The 20,944-nt window shown below is 38.6% G+C and overlaps 1 protein-coding gene across 1 annotated transcript in view; it reads right to left on the minus strand.

Annotated features, from left to right (window-relative positions):
- Nucleotides 1–14,266: 14,266 nt before the first annotated feature.
- Nucleotides 14,267–20,944, minus strand: part of cpped1 (calcineurin-like phosphoesterase domain containing 1) — a 38,686-nt gene continuing 32,008 nt past the window's right edge. The window contains exon 4 of the mRNA XM_067429879.1: nt 14,267–14,657. Coding sequence (XP_067285980.1) covers nt 14,434–14,657 — 224 coding nt within the window. The 3' untranslated portion in view covers nt 14,267–14,433. The remainder of the gene's footprint in view (nt 14,658–20,944) is intronic.

The following is a 20,944-nucleotide window of genomic DNA, read 5'->3' on the forward strand; positions in this document are numbered from 1 at the left end:
ATGCTCTAACCCTGTAAAGCCTGACGGGTGAAATAAGTCAAAACATTCTTTTGGAATTAAACAATTTATTGAACTTTTAGGCAAAAATATTTGAAAGTCTGATAAACTATACAGCTACTGCCAAAAGTATTGGCAATGATATACATTTTGTAATTCGCAATGTGCTACCTCCTATTTGTAGGTCAGGTTCTCTATGAGATTTAGATCCGGGAAGTTGCCTGGCTATGGATTCAAACTTGTGCTTTCTATTTTTCTCCGTAATGTTTAGTGTCTGTTCAGCAGTGTTTTTAATTTTGATCGACTCGGGGCACGATTTGACAACATAGTTCAGTTTTGAGGTGAAAGTTTGGTTTTGCAACAAGAATCTGAGGTTTTATGGAAATTGGGTTTTGTGTTCACATTTAGAGAAAAGGCAATCGAGAAAAACTGTAAATGGTTATTGCAATATTTTTTTGCAGCAATTTCCTTGCATGTGAGGCCATTTGGATGCAAAACGATGATGTCTGCACGTCTTTCTTTGAATGTAACAACTGCTAACACAATGCATTGAAAGCATTTCTTCCTTACTTTTATAGCAATCAGTCTGCTCTTATAATCCAATCAAAATGATGGAGGGATTTCTCCTGACCAGAACTCGTTCACTGCACCATGTGAAAAAAAGACAGGAAATTTGGGTTTTTGTGATAGTGTTTTTTTTTTTTTTTTTTTTTTGCCAATAAAGCTTTTTGCTATTTATTTAAAATTGCACTCTGCACAATAATCTAGAAACAATTTGATTAAAAACCATGAGAACTGAAGCAGAACACTGCGAAACACATCATTCATGTCACTGCCAAATACATCTACATTGCTTTAATCCAGTAGATGAACATTTTGAAATATTTTAATAGAAAAGTTGTTCATCCTTTATCAATTAGACAACAGAAGGCATGTGCAGGTCCTTCTCAAAAAATTAGCATATTGTGATAAAGTTCATTATTTTCCGTAATGTAATTATAAAAATTAAACTTTCATATATTTTAGATTCATTGCACACTAATTGAAATATTTCAGGTCTTTTATTGTTTTAATACTGATGATTTTGGGATACAGCTCAAGAAAACCCAAAATTCCTGTCTCAAAAAATTAGCATATCATGAAAAGGTTCTCTAAACGAGCTATTAACCTAATCATCTGAATCAACTAATTAACTCGAAACACCTGCAAAAGATTCCTGAGGCTTTTAAAAACTCCCAGCCTGGTTCATTACTCAAAACCGCAATCATGGGTAAGACTGCAGACCTGACTGCTGTCCAGAAGGCCATCATTGACACCCTCAAGCGAGAGGGTAAGACACAGAAAGAAATTTCTGAACGAATAGGCTTAGTCCTAATGGGTTGTTATCATAGCTATCAAAATCCAGTGTTCGGCACTTTGCGGACGTGAGTTTTTGTTGTAGATGTCTGTCTTAAAAAAAAAAAAAAAAAAAATTGTTGTGTATTGTGCTAATTAATTGAGATTTCTTACAGCTCTTACAGGTTTTTGGCCTTGTCTGTTCCGTTGCTTCTATTACTCTCCCCTTTTTTGTAAGTCGCTTTGGATAAAAGCGTCTGCTAAATGATTAAATGTAAATGTAATGTAAATGTAAATAGGCTGTTCCCAGAGTGCTGTATCAAGGCACCTCAGTGGGAAGTCTGTGGGAAGGAAAAAGTGTGGCAAAAAACGCTGCAGAGCGAGAAGAGGTGACCGGACCCTGAGGAAGATTGTGGAGAAGAACCGATTCCAGACCTTGGGGGACCTGCGGAAGCAGTGGACTGAGTCTGGAGTAGAAACATCCAGAGCCACCATGCACAGGCGTGTGCAGGAAATGGGCTACAGGTGCCGCATTCCCCAGGTCAAGCCACTTTTGGGCTACAGAGAAGCAGCACTGGACTGTTGCTCAGTGGTCCAAAGTACTTTTTTCGGATGAAAGCAAATTTTGAATGTCATTCTGAAATCAAGGTGCCAGAGTCTGGAGGAAGACTGGGGAAAAGGAAATGCCAAAAGGCCTGAAGTCCAGTGTCAAGTACCCACAGTCAGTGATGGTCTGGGGTGCCATGTCAGCTACTGGTGTTGGTCCACTGTGTTTTATCAAGGGCAGGGTCAATGCAGCTAGCTATCAGAAGATTTTGGAGCACTTCATGCTTCCATCTGCTGAAAAGCTTTATGGAGATGAAGATTTGGTTTTTCAGCACGACCTGGCACCTGCTCACAGTGCCAAAACCACCGGTAAATGGTTTACTGACCATGGTATTACTGTGCTCAATTGGCCTGCCAACTCTCCTGACCTGAACCCCATAGAGAATCTGTGGGATATTGTGAAGAGAAAGTTGAGAGACCAAGACCCAACACTCTGGATGAGCTTAAGGCCGCTATCGAAGCATCCTGGGCCTCCATAACACCTCAGCAGTGCCACAGGCTGATCGCCTCCATCACGCCGCATTGAAGCAGTCATTTCTGCAAAAGGATTCCCGACCAAGTATTGAGTCAATAACTCAACATAATTATTTGAAGGTTGACTTTTTTTGTATTAAAAACACTTTTCTTTTATTGGTCGGATGAAATATGCTAATTTTTTGAGGAATTTTGGGTTTTCATGAGCTGTATGCCAAAATCATCAGTATTAAAACAATAAAAGACCTGAAATATTTCAATGAATCTAAAATATATGAAAGTTAAATTTTTATCATTACATTATGGAAAATAATTAACTTTACCACAATATGCTAATTTTTTGAGAAGGACCTGTAGATTGTGGACAACAGGTTTTTCAGCAAAGTTTTTTAACATGTTTATGGTATACCGGAAAAGCCTTTCATAAGTTTTATTGGCAAAAACATTCAATAAATGTAAAGAGTCAATATTTATTTTTGATTTCCCTTCTTCTTCATAACCCTGCAGTTCGCTCTGGTATGCTGGATATCAGCATATCAGCTTCTGCTTGTCCACTCGCCTTCTGAGGATTTACTGCAGGTTCTCTATGAGATTTAGATCCAGGGAGTTGCCTGGCTATGGATCCAAACTTTTCAAAGCCACATCATTATCACTCTTGCCTTGTCACATGGCTCCACATCATGCTGAAAAATGCACGGATTATCAACAAAAATGCTTCTGGATCATGTGGAGTAATTGTTCTTGCGGGACGCTTTGATACCATTCTTTATTTGTGGAAATGTGTTTTGACAGAATTGTAAAAGAGCCTCCCCTGGATGAAAAGCAAATGCATGGATGGCCTCAGGATGCTGTTGGCATGATTCAAGACTCATGGTGGCATTCACCTTTTCTTCTCCGGACAATCAATTTTCCAGATGTCCCAAACAATCAGAAGGGGGTTTCATCAGAGAAAATAACTTTGCTCCAGTCTTCTGCTATCCTTCCTGCAGAATTTCAGTCTGCCCTTGATGTTGTTCTTGGAAAGAAATGGCTCCTTTGCAGACCTTTTCCCTTCATAAGTCTTGGCCTCACCGTGTGTGCGGATGCACTCTCTCTCACCTGCTGCCAATATGGAGCAAGCTCTGCTCGGGTGGTGACATGAATCCATAGCTCCTCAGGAGGAGACAGTCCTGACGGTTGCTGGACACTTCGGGACATCCTGAAGCCTTCTTCATGCAGTTGAGCCCCTCTCATTGAAGTTTAATGGATATGTACAGTTTTTCTAAATTGTGAAAACACTCAACCCTATGTCTGAACCAAATGCTCAGTTGCCTGAACCCACTGATTGAATCAATCACTCTTTTGGCAAAACCATAAGCACTTTTCACCTGTTTAGACACAACTTGCCAACACATCTTCATTGTGACGCACCCGTGCTGCATAATTGTGAGCACAGGTGACAAAAGTCGAACACAATTACAGTTTTTTCCCCATTGCTAACACACTAAAATGACATGCGCAGCAAAATTATTTAAACTGATAGACGGAGAGCAAATCCTCTACTCAAGTCTCCTAAAGTCTGAACACATTTTATGCTTTACACACATTTTGCAATTCAAAATGGCACTTTTGAAATGCTCTGCACACAGTTTTCTGCTATCTGACATTAAAAAAGACACAACAATCTGACATGAATTCATGTTTGCCATTTTAAAACACTGCCATTCAAAATGACACTACATGAGCTAAACGGCTTAATATATGAGTCAGCTGGCCAAACACCTCATTGGTTAATGGTAAACACTTCCATCGGGATGTAAGCACTATGAAAATACCACAGGTGAGCACCTTTTTTTATTTTTACAACAATGGAAGACATTGCAGAGTGAGGAAAAGGAAGTTTGCAATTTTCTTCTTCAGCTTACTGGGTTTTTTTGAGAGCATATTTTGTCCAATGTAAATATATCTGGTGAAAATAAATAATAAATGCTTCAACAGCATGTGTGTCTATCTGCAAATATGTCTGTGCGTGTGAACAATCTGAAGAATTTTCTACAATTTGAAATTCACATATTTACATATTTTAGTTGAATTGGCAAATCCTAAAGATGAGAGTGCTATTCATTATGCACAACAGTGTGTAGTTCAGTTAGACAAAAATCTGGTAATATGAATGAAGTGTGTGCCATTGCATGCAAAAGTTTGATTTTGGTAATGCTATATGTAGTTTTGGTTGCAGTGCTTCATTTTGCAAGATATATGAGGTATTTTGCAGTTTGAGTGCGTGGTTTTGTGAATTGTGTTAAGTATTTTAATAAAACAAGAATTGAGTGTTAGCAATTGGAAAAAAACTGTAAAGCACAGATGTCACCACTTGAACACAACAACTCAAAATTGATCACCCTTGTGGCTAATGATGTGAGGGAACATATACAGTAAGCCAGTTCAGAGAGCACTGGTTTGTGAGGATAGAAATCTGAGAGTAAGAGTACTGTACACAAGTGGCAAACGCATAAGATTTCTGTTTTGACTTTTTGTACAATTGCTAAATGCACAGGGTTTTTGTTTTGTTTTGCAACATGCATTTAACCTACAGTGAACATATTTCTCCAGCTGATGTCCTGAGCATTGTGTTTTCTATTTTTCTCCGTAGTGTTTAGTGTCTGTTCAGCAGTGTTTTTAATTTTGATCGACTCGGGGCACGATTTGACAACATATTTCAGTTTTGAGCACAGATTGAACTGTTTTGAGGACAAAGTTTGGTTTTGCAAGAAGAGCCTGAGGTTTTGTGAATGTAGCTTGAAAATTTTGTGTTCACATTTAGAGAAAAGGCAATCGAGAAAAACTGTAAATGGTTATTGCAATATTTTTTTGCAGCAGTTTCCTTGCATGTGAGGCCATTTGGATGCAAAGCGATGATGTCTGCACGTCTTTCTTTGAATGTAACAACTGCTAACACAATGCATTGAAAGCATTTCTTCCTTACTTTTATAGCAATCAGTCTGCTCTTATAATCCAATCAAAATGATGGAGGGATTTCTCCTGACCAGAACTCGTTCACTGCACCATGTGCAGATAATGTGATTTTGTTCCAGGGCCAAAAGTAGGGGGGAAAAAAGAAGGGAAATTTGGGTTTTTATGATAAAGTTTTTTTTTTTTTGTTTTTTTTTGGCCAATAAAGCTTTTTGCAATTTATTTAAAATTGCACTCTGCATGATAATCTAGAAACAATTTGATTAAAAACCATGAGAACTGAAGCAGAACACTGCGAAACACATCATTCATGTCACTGCCAAATACATCTATTGCTTTAATCCAGTAGATGAACATTTTGAAATATTTTAATAGAAAAGTTATTCATCCTTTATCAATTAGAAAACAGAAGGCATGTAGATTGTGGACAAGGGGTTTTTCAGCAAAGTTGTTATAATAATGATATTTTAGAGGCTTTAGAAATGTGAATGTGCAAATATGCACCCTAGTGGCAGCAAATCTATCTGCCCGTGAGTGTTGTCTAGCAACTCTCATTACACTTCTGAGCTGTAAACGCCAAACTCTTGCCGGGCCAATCACATCGTGTATAGAGTCGGTGGGCGGGGCCATAATGACTACGGCCGACTTGCATTTGCGTGCTTCTAGTAAACACAGAAACTGGCGAACGGTGGTCTTTCAAATCAGCTTTGACCAAGACTCTGGAAGACTTGGAGTTAAGCTTTTCTCTGAGAAAAGAACAAAGAACGGCACTGAAGTCATTCTTAAGAAGGGAAGATGTGTTCTGAGTTTTGCCGACCGGATACGGCGAATGTTTAATCTATCAACAAGCTCTGGTTGGTTGTAGCGCTATCCTATCGCGGGCAGAGGGAGTTTGAAAGACAACCGTTTATCCCGCCCCTCAGATTAAGCCCTGTCAATGGTGAGTTTCAGACCAAACATCTTGATGTGGGTCTGGCTTGTTGTCAGGCTACAAATATGATACAGTATATTGTTAAAGGGTTAGTTCACCCAAAAATTTAAATTCTGTCAATAATTACTTAATGTCGTTCGACACCCGTAAGACCTCCGATCATCTTCGGAACACAAATAAAGATATTTTTGTTGAACAGTGATTCTACAATAATTTATCTAAAGCGACGAGAATAGTTTTTGTGTGCAAAAATAAATAAATAATGACTTATATAGTGATGGGCTGATTTCAAAACAAAGCTTCGAACCATTATGAATCAGTGTATGATTCATGATTCAGATCATGTGTCAAACTGCCAAACTGCTGAAATCATGTGACGTTGACGATACACTGATTCATAACGGTGCGAAGCTTTGTTTTGAAATCGGCCCATCACTATAAGTCGTTATTTTGGGTTTTTTTGCACACAAAAACTATTTTCGTCACTTCATTAAATTATTGTAGAACCACTGTAGTGAGACGGACTTTGTAACGACATCTTCAGTGCCTTTTATGGGTCTTGAGAGAGGAAATGACATTGGTGTCAATAAAGGCCTTTCTAAGCCACCGGATTTCAACTAAAACATCTTCATTTGTGCTCCGAAGATGAACGGAGGTCTTACGGGTGTCGAGCGACATTAGGGAAAGTAATTAATGACAGAATTTTCATTTTTGGGTGAACTAACCCTTTAAAGAGATAGTCAATATCTCCTCATGTCATCGTTACAAACCTGTATGACTTTCTTTCTTCTGTGGAACATTAAAAATTAAACTTGTTGAAGAGGTTTTCCCTCCATAAAAGATGTCAACGGGGTCCAAAATAGCATTTCATTCCTATTGATATACTCAAAATATCTTCTTTTGTTTTCCACAGAAGAAAAAATCATACAGGTTTGGAATTACATGAAGGCGAGTAAATGATGACAGAATATTCATTTTTAGTTGAACGTTCTCTTCAAATGTTTTGAGGATGGTTTTGGAGAGACTGAGAGTTAGTTGAAAGTATACATCACCTTTAAGACAGAGCCTAGCACAAACTGGATTAAAGTCGCCAAGGTATATGAATAACACTGCAGGATATTCAGTGTGCACATCAGCAAATGAAGTTACAGTGAGAACGGTGTGACCCTGAGGAAGTAAACTCAAAAACAACCGAGGGAACATTCTCATGGGAATTTAGACCTTCATACAAAATAAACAGGCTAGTTACGTGACAAATGATCTATCAGTAATGAGTGTTTTGGGGGAAATCTCACATATTCAAAATGCACTGCTGTGAGTCACTTAGAGAAAGCGCAAATACATTTAGTATTTCTACACATTTAGAAGTTTTTGTACCAAAGAATTAAAATTTTTCCAAAACCAAAACTGCAGTAAGGATAGGTGAGGCACTTTTAAAAAAATATTAGCTAATTTATACAATTGCCTTTATTCCAAATATTAATATCATGTGTAATAATCTAATTGAAGCAGAGGATGAAAATCAAGGCCGCCCGGTGTGAGAAAATGCAGTGGCAGATTATCCACATTAGTATTCTTACTGGATTTTAAAATAACCGGTAAGAAAAGGATTAATGTCCAAATACAATGTACACTTTCTGCATGAATAACCTGTCATTTCTATGTTAAAAATGTGTTGGAATTCCAATTAAAGATACAAAATTAATCACAGAGCTCAGAAGGATAAAAAAACACAAGGTCACATTAGTTCACACACTCTATAGCGTTACAAGCACGTTTTAAGGTTAAAAATCTCAATCCATCTAAAACGAATAGGGTTTTTAGTCTTATTTAGACACGTATTTATAGGCCAAGTCATTTTGCAATGCCAATGAGGCATCTTAATGATGTAGTGTGTGTCTGTGTGTTTTTGCTAATGTGCCCTCCACCTCAATGCATACTGAAAGGGACTATTACTGTCCAACTCCACCAAAATAGCATGCGCAGATGGGCAGACAGTACAGCAATCTGTCAAATTCTGTGTGAGGGCTGACTGACAACCTCAAGAGTTGGCTTGAAGAAAGACTAGATTGACTAGATATTGTTGGAAAAGAGGGAATTTTAGTTAGGATAAGGGGTCAAGGTTTGGCTGGCTGAATGCCAGTGGATGGCTTTTTCCCGGTATAAACCATCAATCAAAATTTCGGGGGGGGGGGGGGGGGGGGAGAGAAGAGAAATGCATGAGCCCTTGTGATCTTCAATCAAAATAACTTCCCCTTCTTCTTGCAACATCTCTTCTCTGATGACGTTTTACTGTCACATTTACATGCGATCACACCAATATCAAACCACAACGATCCAATGAATTCCCGATGGACAAAATCAAGCCCCGTCCTACATTTTTTCTTGTTAGAGACGCCATTTCACTCTGACATTTGTCACCATGTTTGTCACAATAGAAAAGAAAAGACTCACATCTTTGTTTACTGCTGACATTAGGCTGCCTCTATCTCCGACAATCGTGTACGATTGTCTCAGGGAATTTTTAAATTGGTTGTGAGAAAGCTTTTACCTTCTGTTTAGTCACCATTATAAATAAATGATCACCAATTCATCTGAAAGAAAACAAATATTGATAACATTGCGAGGTGTGGCCTCCATGGATCAGACTTTTTTGTTCAGCTCATTAGATGCTATTTTTGCTTCGTGGCAGGGTGCATTATCCTGCTGAAAGAGGCCACAGCCACCAGGGAATAGGCTACAGTTTCCATGAAAGGGTGTTCATGGTCTGCAACAATTCTAGGTAGGTGGTAGACTACGTGTCAAAGTAACATCCACATTGATGGCAGGACAGGGTTTCCCAGCAGAACATTGGCCAAAGCATCACACTGCCTCCGCCGGCTTGCCTCACATAGTGCAATGTGTTCTCCAGGTAAGTGACGCACACGCACCCGGCCTTCAATGTTATGTAAAAGAAAACGTGATTCATCAGACCAGGACAGGTCACCTTCTTCCATTGCTTCATGGTCTAGTTCCAGGTCCAGTGAAGGTCAAAACTGTGTGATATAAAGTCAGAACTGCGAGTTATAAAGTCAGAATTCCGTTATAAAGTCCTGTGAATTCTGAGGAGGAAAAAAGACTGACTTTGCTCCAAATTGCGAGTTTATATCTCACAATTCTAATAAAGAGAATTGTGAGAGTTGTCAGTAATCTGATACAAACAATTGTAAGCTTGTATCACAGTTATCTTCTCAACTTTATACCATGAAATTCTGAGAAATGTCAGAGTTCTGAGATAAAAAGTGGCAATTACCTTTTTTATTTTTTTATTCGTTGCGGAAACAAGCTTCCATAGCAATGTTCCGTTAAAAAAAAAGAATTGTCCATTTTGATTTCATGGTTAATCTGTGAGTAAATGATTCAGTGATTCACAGTGTTCTTTTACTGAATGAATCAGTGTTTCAAACGAATCGGTTGAATGACTCACGCATAAACACGTTCACTTGCTGCCACCTACTGGCGTCTGGAAGAAACCTGCCGGATGAAAAATCCCCATCACAAATAAGAATCCCACAAACTGATTGATTTAATATTACATGTAATTTTTCCTATGGATTTGATTGGTCTAGCAGGAATTAACTGTTGTTTAAAGGATATTTTACACTTATATAGCAATATAGCAGCTATAAGCAAGAAGTCCTCGCTGCAGCCTGTAGCACGATGACGTACTGGATCAGATCCAACGCGTACTGGACGCGCATGCGCGGTGGTTTCATTCACAATTCGATGACGTCATATACGCATGCGCAGAAGAGTTTTGGGGACATCATTGAGTGCACAGGAGAGTTTTGCTGGATAGATAAATACTCAAACCGCTCGCGCAAAAATAACGATTAATAACATGCTCACGACATAAGGACACGCGTTTTGCATTTTTCCTTGAATGTGTAGGCTACTGGTATTTTAAAGTTCTTTACAGATCGTGTTGCATTGAGGATTAAAATTACAGAGACAATTACTTGACTCATTTTTCCTTCCACTAAACAGCAAGTATGATCAGAATATATAGAAATTCGCTGCACTGTTTTGCATGCATGTACAGCGAAACTAGGATAATTTAAGCATCACATTTATGAAAAGATGATTTATTAATCAATAATTACTTAATACTATTTATCAGTACTACAACTACACAGTTTAGAACATCATCTACAATAACGATCATACATTATAGAGCATACGCATTATAAATTAACTCAGAGATCTGTATGAATGACATTGCCATAACGATCCACCATCCAGTACGTATTGGATCTGATCCAGCAACGTCATCGTGCTACAGGCTGCAGCGAGGGGTGTCTCGCTATAAGACCACTTTTGGCCTAGCCTAGAAATCTAGACGCACCCTAGCAGCAGGAAATTTAATCTGCCCGCAAGTGTCGTCTAACTCTCAATACCCTTCTGAGCTGTATTCCTCACAATCTGGACGGGCCAATCACAAAGTGTATAGAGTCGGCGGGCGGGGCCATAATGACGACGGCCGAGTTGCGTTTGGGTGCTTCTAGTTCTAGTAAACACAGAAACTGGCGAGCGGCGGCGGTCTTTCGAATCAGCTTTGACAGCGACTCTGGAAGACTTGGATTTAAGCTTTTCTCTGAGAAAAGAACAAAGAACGGCACTGAAGTCATTCTTAAAAAGGGAAGATGTGTTCGGAGTTTAGCCGACCGGATACGGTGAATGTTTAATCTATCAACAAGCTCTGTTTCACCTTCGTTGCTCTGGTTGGTGTAGCGCTATCCTATTGCGTGCAGAGGGAGTTTGAAAGACAACCGTTTATCCTGCCCCTCGGATTGAGCCCTGTCAATGGTGAGTTTCCAGACCAAACATCTTGATGTGGGTCTGGCTTGTCAGGCTACTTTTGGCCATTAAGCAGGTGGATATTATTGGTGGTTTATATGTCAGGCTGTTGATGCCCTGTGATTTACTCAGTGTAGGAGTTCATTCTGCTGTGTGAAGAAAACCAACCTGCTAAATGTCAAATGTCCTCCTGTTCCAAAACTGAATAAATCTACATGCTATGCTGCCTGTCCATGTGAGAAGCAACTGGGATGGGCAAGAAAAACTATAAACTGACCAATGGCCTAATCATTCCTTAAGTTAAAAACTCAGTAACAGAGAAACCTGTGCAACTCTTTACAGCTGACTTAATGTGACGTATCCAAAATTATCAATGTAAGAACAGAGGCCATTACTATGGTGTAATCACTGACCTGGACAAATCGTATTATGTTGTACATCCAGCATGCTATCTTAGAATGACATGCTGATTACTTGCCCCTAGGCTTGAAATCAGAACAAAAAGCACAGGAAGATGCTTTCAATATACAACAGCTACAAGAAGAAGCTGGAGAGAAAATAAGGTAACATGACAAGGAACATTTTATATCTAGGTTCACTGAATCAGGTCTGTGCAGTGAGCTGCTAGCAATGCATGTGTAATGGATGAAAAGTTGGTGTGGTATTTTTTTCTATTGCCGATTTATTTATGGACTTTTTCTAATTTGATGTTGTCCCTTTGGTGATCCTGATTGTATTTGTGCCATTTAAATATCATTATATAATCATACATATGCTTTGCTGCAAGAATATTTTGATAACACTTTGCAAAAAGGTCTCATCGCCAATGCAAACAATTTGCAACAACCTATTCTTAAAGCTTTTAGTTCATAGTGTAATTAATGCTAACTTTGGATCTTAAAATGCAAGGTCGAGATTAACATTAATATTAATAAATGCTGTAGAAGTATAGATCACACAAAAACTATTTTCATATTTTCATAAAATGATTGTACTATTATTTTTACCTACTGTAGATTACTGTAGTGAGATGGACTTTTGTAACATATTTAGTGCCTTTTATGGGTCTTGAGAGAGGAAAGGACATTGCTGCCAATGGAGGCCTTTCTGAGTCATCGGATTTCAACAAAAATATCTTCCTTTGTGTTCAGAAGAGGAACTTACAGGGTCCTGAGGTCTTACGGGTATTGAACAACATGAGGGTAAGTAATTAATGACAGAATTTTTGGGTGAACCAACCCTTTAATGTATGCTGTTCTGATGTAGAACATGGAAGCGTTGTACTGTTTTTCTACCACAGCAGTTTAGGAGACTAATGTCGAGGAGAAGAGATTGTTGAATAAAGTTTAATTTGTGGTAAAAAAGTATTATTGTCGCTTCATAAAATTAAGAGGGTGATATATGATCTATACATGTAAATAATTAATGACAACATTTTCATTTTTGGGTGAACTATCCCTTTAAAGCTACACTGAGTGATATTTTCCCCATAGTGGTGAAACGGTATATGACCATCCAGTGAATATTAGTTTCTGTTCCTCTCAATTCTGATTTCGTTTTAACTCCTACCATGGACGATTTAGTCCAAGATTAACATGGCAATCCCCCTCTTCACATTCGACACGGTGCCATCAAGTGTTAAAACACAAAAGGCGAAGCTTGAATTTACGGGTATGTCCCTCTTTGGCTAATGTACTTTCAAGATTGAGGGGCAACATGGCGACCAGCATTTGAACTCTCACCCGTATGTATTTTCAATGGCATATTATAAACTTACGAGAATACTTTATTACTTGAAAGAGTGTTTTTAGCTAAGAATAAACAAAAAATTTACAAAGTGTAGCTTTAAGTTACTTTTACAGCATTTGTGCAATTCTCGCTAATTTCCTGAGCAGTGATTTGAGAATAAAATGTTTAAGACCATTTTGCCATTTTTGGCTTGGCCCATTTTTATTTATTTATTTTTAGCCAGGAGTGCATTATAGTAACTATGGCATGTGACAAGATCATATCTTGTTGTGCAAATATTTCTGAATCTTGCCAGTGGTGACTAAATTTTTAATAAGTTCTTCATAGTTGCATTCTGGGGCCCTATGTATATATCCTAAAACTCTTTCAATGAAAAGCATATTTGTGAAAATAGAGACAACAGACAAAGCATTACATTTTTGGATTAATTTTGTTATCATTTAAAGTACAGTACAAAAATACAACTATGTACAGAATTCAAAATCTAATTTAATCTAATGACATTAAACCTGGCAAAAGTAGCAATTATATATATATATACCACATAAAATGAATGAATTAGCTATCATTTTACAATAAGGTTGCATTGGTTAACATTAACCACATTAGTTAATTTTAACATTTAACACTTACAACTACAATAAATCATAAGTTTTGTTCATGACATTAATGTACTCGAAACATAAACAATGAACACGTACACCTTTTTTAACTTACATTATCAAAGGTTAAAAAAATGCAATTTAAATATACTGCTCATTACTCTTTATTGCCTTAAAGATAAAGGAGCACATTCTGATAATCATGTTCAGTTTTTAATTTAAAAAACTGAATGTCTTTTTCATAATTTATAATGAAAACTTTTGAACCCCTCTGTAAGATCTAGAGAAAGCTGGAAAACATCCAGTTTGCATCAAAGCATGAATGACACTGGCGTTGAAGTCATGAGGTCTCCGATGGAATTCAGACAAGAGCTTGGTCGGTTAAAATGTCTTTATTGCTGTATGCCTGCCATCAAAATGGTTCAGTCACACCCGGCTGATTTCGTCCAAGTGTGAGGTGAGGTCAGCAATTATGTTTTCGGTGATCCACCCACAGTACAAGTGACTCGATGTCCCGGTCAACGCAGTCATGTCTTTCAATAGTTACCATGGAGATTGCCTCTTCCCCCCTCGCAGAGATGGAACCGAGTAATGAGCAGAGAGGAGCAAGGAGTGAACTCATCAAACTGTCATCCTAAATGTTCAGCACTATTAAACTACCATTGTACCCTAGCATCTCCTCACTCCATTAGTATGAAGAGGGGATTTAACAGAATTCTCAGACGCATTTGCATGATTAAAGTGTGGAGATAAATGATGTAAGTATCAAAGATCAAAAGTGCCACTGGTTCAATTTTTTAATGCTTGCTAATGTATATAGAACATAAGACTCTTGTTGTTCCTGTAAAAAAACAGCTGAAAGCTCTAAATGTACAAACAACGGCTCAATTTCTATAATGAATGTTGAAGATGAAGACACGACCACATGATTATTGTCAACTGGAGGTGTTTTCAAACCAACAGTTTCTTCAGGTCTTCATCCATTCCTTTTTCGGTTAATTGATCCAGACTATGGTAGCGATGGATGATGTCATCATTAGTAACCACCACCACTCGTACACCGTGAGTGTCATTCCCCAACTGACAACCAACTGCTGAGCTCACCACCATATCCAGCCCATCATGGCACCCTCCTGCATTTCTGTGGTAGTGACCAGAGAACACAGCTTTCACCCCTGAAAAGAGACACAGGTTGATATCACTAACAAATGACATCAAAAACTGATTTTCAAAACGTTTCCCAGTGAAATAACACAAAATAGTCAATTCATGATCATGTTAGTCTCAGCTTCTCACCTACAGATGCCCACAGTCCATCTGATAACCGACTGATGCATATTGTTTACAAAACTGGAGGGGGCTTTCTCGATTTGGCAAGCTCTAATCTGATTGGCTGACTCTATACAACTTCCTTTTCCTTCAAGGTCACGCATTCAACTCATTAAAATAAATATTATATAAATATTATAAAGTATAAATATTAAATTATATATATATATATATATATATATATATATATATATATATATATATATATATATATATATATATATATAAAGGTGGGGTAAGTGCTTTCTTGTTACCGTTGTTGGTATTTTAAATCAACAAAACAAACACACCCCCAAAAGGGTCTCCCCCCTATTTTGATAGCTCTGCCCCACACATGCGTAACCCAGGCAACGACTATGGCAGAATCTGTGTTGCTAATTCAGGTTAAATATTCAATGAAAAAGACACCCCTTCCATTGCAAAAATACAAACCGTTCTCATGACAACTCGATAGTACAGGAGCACAACAGTCCAGCTAACGACATACTACAATTATGACCAGATTATGGTTATATAGATCATGAAAAGAGGAAACAAACTTGTATCCGGAATATAGTATCTTGCTTGCTTGAAACAGACAGTGAGGAGATTTAGATGCTCCATATGGTGTGGAAATGAACGGGTCTTTATCATCGCTGAAGTGAGCGACAATACTATCGCAAATGGACTAACAAGCGAACATGACACACAAAAATATTCAAGCAAAATCCAGCATATAGTTCTCTGCTAATGTCCGTCCTGTGTGTCGTGTGTTTTGAATAATGACGTGCACTGAGCGAGAGCGAGCGCTCTTCTCACCATCATTAGTAGACACACCTCTTGCCTGCTGATTGGCTACAAGTTTGTTATTGGACTCAGCCCGAGTCCGTTTTGTAAAACGGTTTTGAAATAACACTTACGCCACCTTTAACTATCTTCAAATCATTGATTAGCATAAAATGTTCAAACCCATGTTCATGGATGGTCCCTACCAGCAATCTGTAATCATGATCTATAAATCCCTCATGTGGGAACTGTTGTAAGATGCCTACATAGCCAGAGAATATATGCTGCATGACGACAGAACATGTATAGTTTAGTTTAATTACGGTTATAACGCATCTTGTCATATTGCTTTTATGATGCTATTACTATTGACATGCTATTGCATGTATATATACACATTAGTCAGATGGTTTCTTTCAGTCTAAGCAAGTGCCTTCTTTGCCGGTATGAGCTACAATGTGGACCACATTTATACAGAAGACTGATCAAACCAAGACGGAGCTCAACACTGCAACTGAATCAACTGAATTTCCCGTCTGATTGACCATGTCTCCACTCTGATGGACTGAAAATCCACATCGGCATGGTGGGGGCCGCATCAGATTCAGTTTCCCCATTGATCTGCATAACCATTGTGAAGCTTCTCATCTCTCCCCTGCAGCAGTGGCCGAGGCTCTGCCATTCACGGATTTAAAGCAATGGACCGAATGCGGAATCACTACAGTTCATCAAACAAGTCACCCAGAGTGAAAGGCACAAATGAGCGCTCTCTTTTGTGAAGGACGTGAGGCTGGAGGTCGCTCTTCCACAGTTCAGCTAAGGTTTCGTTTCTGAAGAGAATTCTAAAAAGGTGGTACCCCCATACCGAGGTAATGGATGCATTTGGAAGCAGGAAACGAAAATCCCACATGAATTTTTCATTCAGACAGAGCAAAGGTGCCAAAAACCACAGGTATGATGGGAAGACAGAAGATGGCTCGCCAAAATACATAAAAGAACAAGAAGAAAGGATAAACTGATTATGGCAGGAACACAATGTTGAGAGGTATAATTACAGATTGTTGCTTGCTGTCAGAGTTCATTTCACTAGTTGTTCTTGTTCTATGTGCACATGATAGCTATCTGCATGCTCTGTTGGACAGAGAGGAACGCTGCTAATGAAACCACAAAAACAAACACAATTACAACTACCATGACACTTAAAGACTGACACAACACAAAGCAGAAACCTTTCCAAAAACAATTAAAACGGGAACGAAACATTAGGATGAATTATAATTGCACGTAAATGACTTAAATAGGAAGATTATGCACATTTCAAGCATCTTTCACATATCATAACCTCTAATCCACTTGATGGAAGCAAGCAACAGAAACATGATGGATAAAAAAGAGAGCCCAATTATCTGGGGAAGTCAGATGTGAAACCGAGGAAAAAAATCAAAGCACTTCTTAAACAAGTAATTTACTCTAAGGACATCCTTTCTACTGCACTACCGGCTAGAATAATTAGACATGCAATACTGTTAATGACTGCACACATCTAATGTAACTACACATCAACCTACATCTGCTACAAAACAGTAGGCCCTTTACACAAAACTGGGCCTGAAACTATTAAAAGTGATTTGTTTGTGTTTTTTTCTTTCTTTCGGTCAGTAAAAACAATGTGCTTAGCCTTTAGAGAATGTGGATTATCAACCTCTGGGGATCAAACTTAATATAATGACAGGCTTTATTTTCTGTTCATTTTATATAAGGTTTGCCATTTTTGCAACCGTAATACCAAAATTTAGGACAAGGCTAAATACAGTTTAAAACCGAAATTGTGCAATAAATGTTGTAAAATAATAGCCTTGAAATCTAGACGCACCCTAGCGGCAGCAAATCTAATCTGCCGCGAGTGTTGTCTAGCAACTCTCAATACACTTCTAAACTGTTAACGTCAAACTCTGGTCGGGCCAATCACATCGTGTATAGAGTCGGTGGGCGGGGCTTAACATAATGACGCCAGAGTTGCACTTGCGTGCTTCTAGTAAACACAGAAGCTGGCAAACGGCGGTCAATCGAATCAGCTTTGACCGCGACTCTGGAAGACTTGGAGTTAAGCTTTTCTCTGAGAAAAGAACAAAGAACTAGCCTGGCAAGCGAGACCCACATCAAGATGTTTGGTCTGGAAACTCACCATTGACAGGCCTCAATCCGAGGGGCGGGATAAACCGTTGTCTTTCAAACTCCCTCTGTACGGCAGCAACGCAATTGGATAACGCTACAACCAACCAGAGCTAGTTGAAAGATTAAACCTTCGCCGTATCCGGTCGGCAAAACTCCGAACACATCTTCCCTTCTTAAGAATGACTTCAGTGCCGTTCTTTGTTCTTTTCTCAGAGAAAAGCTTAACTCCAAGTCTTCCAGAGTCGCGGTCAAAGCTGATTCGAAAGACCGCCGTTCGCCAGTTTCTGTGTTTACTAGAAGCATGCAAGCGCAACTCTGCCGTCATTATGTTAAGTCACGCCCACCGACTCGTGATTAGCCCGACCAGAGTTTGGCGTTTACAGCTCAAGTGTATTGAGAGTTGCTAGACGACACTCGCGGGCAGATTAGATTTGCTGCCACTAGGGTGCGTCTAGATTTCTAGGCTAACAATGAACAGCACCGAAGTCATTCTTAAGAAGGCAAGATGTGTTTCAGTTTTGCCGACCGGATACGGCGAAAGTTTAATCTTCCAACTAGCTCTGCTTCACCTTCATTGCTCTGGTTGGTTGAAGCGCTATCCAATTGTGTGCACGTCTTGCAGAGGGAGTTTGAAAGACAATAGTATCGGATCGGTATCGGGTATTGACAGATACACAAAGCCCAGGCATCGGTATCGGGACTGAAAAAGTCGGATTGGTGCACCCCTAATTTAAACTTTATTGCCTTAAAAATAGCTTAACCGTAACTCTTCATCCTTGCTTCATATAGTGTACGCAGATGCATGAATATGCAAATTAGCCTCGCCTCCACGTACTCAATAACCCAATAACCCATAATTTCCAACCAGGCCATTACCAAAATGTTTGTTCCCAAACAAATTGGCAAAAGATGTATGGCCATCACACTCCAAAGGAAAATACAGTTGTAGATCATCAGCATACAGGGGATAGTTAACATTGAGAAAGGCATATAGTTCATCATAACATCGTAATGTACATAATTCACCCGCTATATTGCTAAAAGTACCTGATTTTTCATATCAACAGAAAATATCAAGATAATCTGGCTTCTCTTGAGAATCACCTGCTTCAGAGCGGTCATAGTTAATGATATGCTAAGTCTGCCAATCCCTTGATGTGATTGGTTACAAAGTAGTTTGTCAGAAACAAAAGCAATTTCAAACAACGTTTTTGAAACGTCTGTGGTTCACTGGATTTTTAAGGAAAAAATACTCTGCAATGTTGACATGAATTTAAATATGGTTTGTCTGAAAGCGTATTAAAAACACTACATAGACATATAAGGCATGTTTACACCTGGTCACTTCATGCGTTTTCTCTGATTGAATAGCGATCCGATTGTGAAAAGGCCAGGTGTAAATGCCCTCGAGATGGGTTGAAATCTGATCCGGTGGTCTGGGCTGCATTCCAGATGAAACTGAACAAGTCTAAATGCATCTGGTTGTTGAAACTACATATGTAAATTTTACTCCTTCCAACAATGCTAAAAAATAAACGTGTGAGAGCGTGTTATAGGCTATATGACATGTTATAGTAAGATATAACAGCGCTACTGCTGCAGACGAGCCGCAGAGTATCTCTTCGTCAAGCAACCCCACAAACTAAAACCAAAAGTAAGTTGCAGATCCTCAGCACAAAATAATTTTCATTAAAAGTAAAGAAACTAAATTATCTTACCAGTGCTCTCTCCTTTTACGGTCTTTGATTTTGAAATTGGCTGATGATTAATAAAATGCAGCTCATATCTGTTATGTTAGGTGGTATGAACTCCATTAAATCTGCATATGGCACGGGAATTGAAGATCATATTTATATCCGTTTTGCGGAGACACATTTATGTGACCAAGTGTGACCAATCTTTTCGATAAATCAGATAACAGGCCCATACACAACATAAAAAACTTGATTTGCACCACAAGGGGGTCTTTAAATTATGCTGTCATGCCGTCTAGCTATTTTGGAAAAAGAAAAATTGATGCTGTTGTATGAAGTTAATTTTAGGACAGGGACCAGGGTCTAAAGGAAGTTATGGGTAAAAATGTCCCCCTCAGAAACTCCCTGCTCGTGAGGTAGTAGTTTTTTAAATTTTCGGGGGTGGAACTTGGGCACTGAACATTGATTGATTCATTGGTAGAGTTCAAGAAACATTTTGATTGGTTGACACCACGCAGCATTTTTTTTCAACCATTTTTTTTTTTAAAGTTACGGTGGGTGGAATGAGAGTTGTTTGCTATTAAAATCAACAATGGAGGTTAAAAAAATGACCAATGGAGCAAAAACTAGGTTTAGGCTTTAGTAAGCTTATATGCAGAGAACGAAATCCAGCGGGAACTGAAAAGTCGACTAATTTGCCTAATCTGGAATGGAAATGTAGCAACAGGTCAGGTAATTCCGAACTGGAAACGCAGCTTAAAGGTGCACTATGTAAATTTTAGCGGCATTTAGTGGTGAGGTTGTGAATTGCAACCAAGTGAAGCACAGAGAAGCTATGGTGGCTGACACAGGACAAAGATGTGGTCGTCTGAGACAGCAGAGAGTAGCTAGCGCTCTATAGAACAGTTTTTCCATTTAGGGCTACTGTAGAAACATGATGGTGCAAAATGGCGACTTCACTGTAAGGGGACTAAGGTAATAAGAACATAACGGTTCATTATGTAAGGTCTTTATACACCATTTAAAATATAGTTTTCTATATTATATTGCATTTCTGTCAGTAGATTCTTATAAATATTACACACAGCACCTTTAAGACAACATTTTAAGGTAACAGTTTTTCATAGGAGCCTATTTTATATTGCACAGTGTATCAAATAAAAATGTGTTTTACTTTAAATGCAGTAATGGAGGGTTTTTTCCATTATCATTTTGAGATTTTCAAATAAATAGTTCTTTCCACTGTTTAGATAACCACATTTGTATGTGTCACTCCGCTTGGACATTGTTTTGATTTGTATGCCTTAAAAATTCTGCATTTTGTGACAGTGTCTCAGCACGCTTGCAGTCGCTTTTTTTCTCAGCCGTGATTTTTGGCTGTGAACATTTCAGTGTGTCCATACTCCCACCAATCCTGTAATCAGGCTGATTAATCAGCTGTGATATCTTAACAACAAACAGTGCTGTTATGGATTTAGTTGTGGAGATCTGATGTTAAG

This window comes from Pseudorasbora parva, chromosome 21 (genome assembly GCF_024679245.1).
Source record: "Pseudorasbora parva isolate DD20220531a chromosome 21, ASM2467924v1, whole genome shotgun sequence".
NCBI lineage: Eukaryota > Metazoa > Chordata > Actinopteri > Cypriniformes > Gobionidae > Pseudorasbora > Pseudorasbora parva.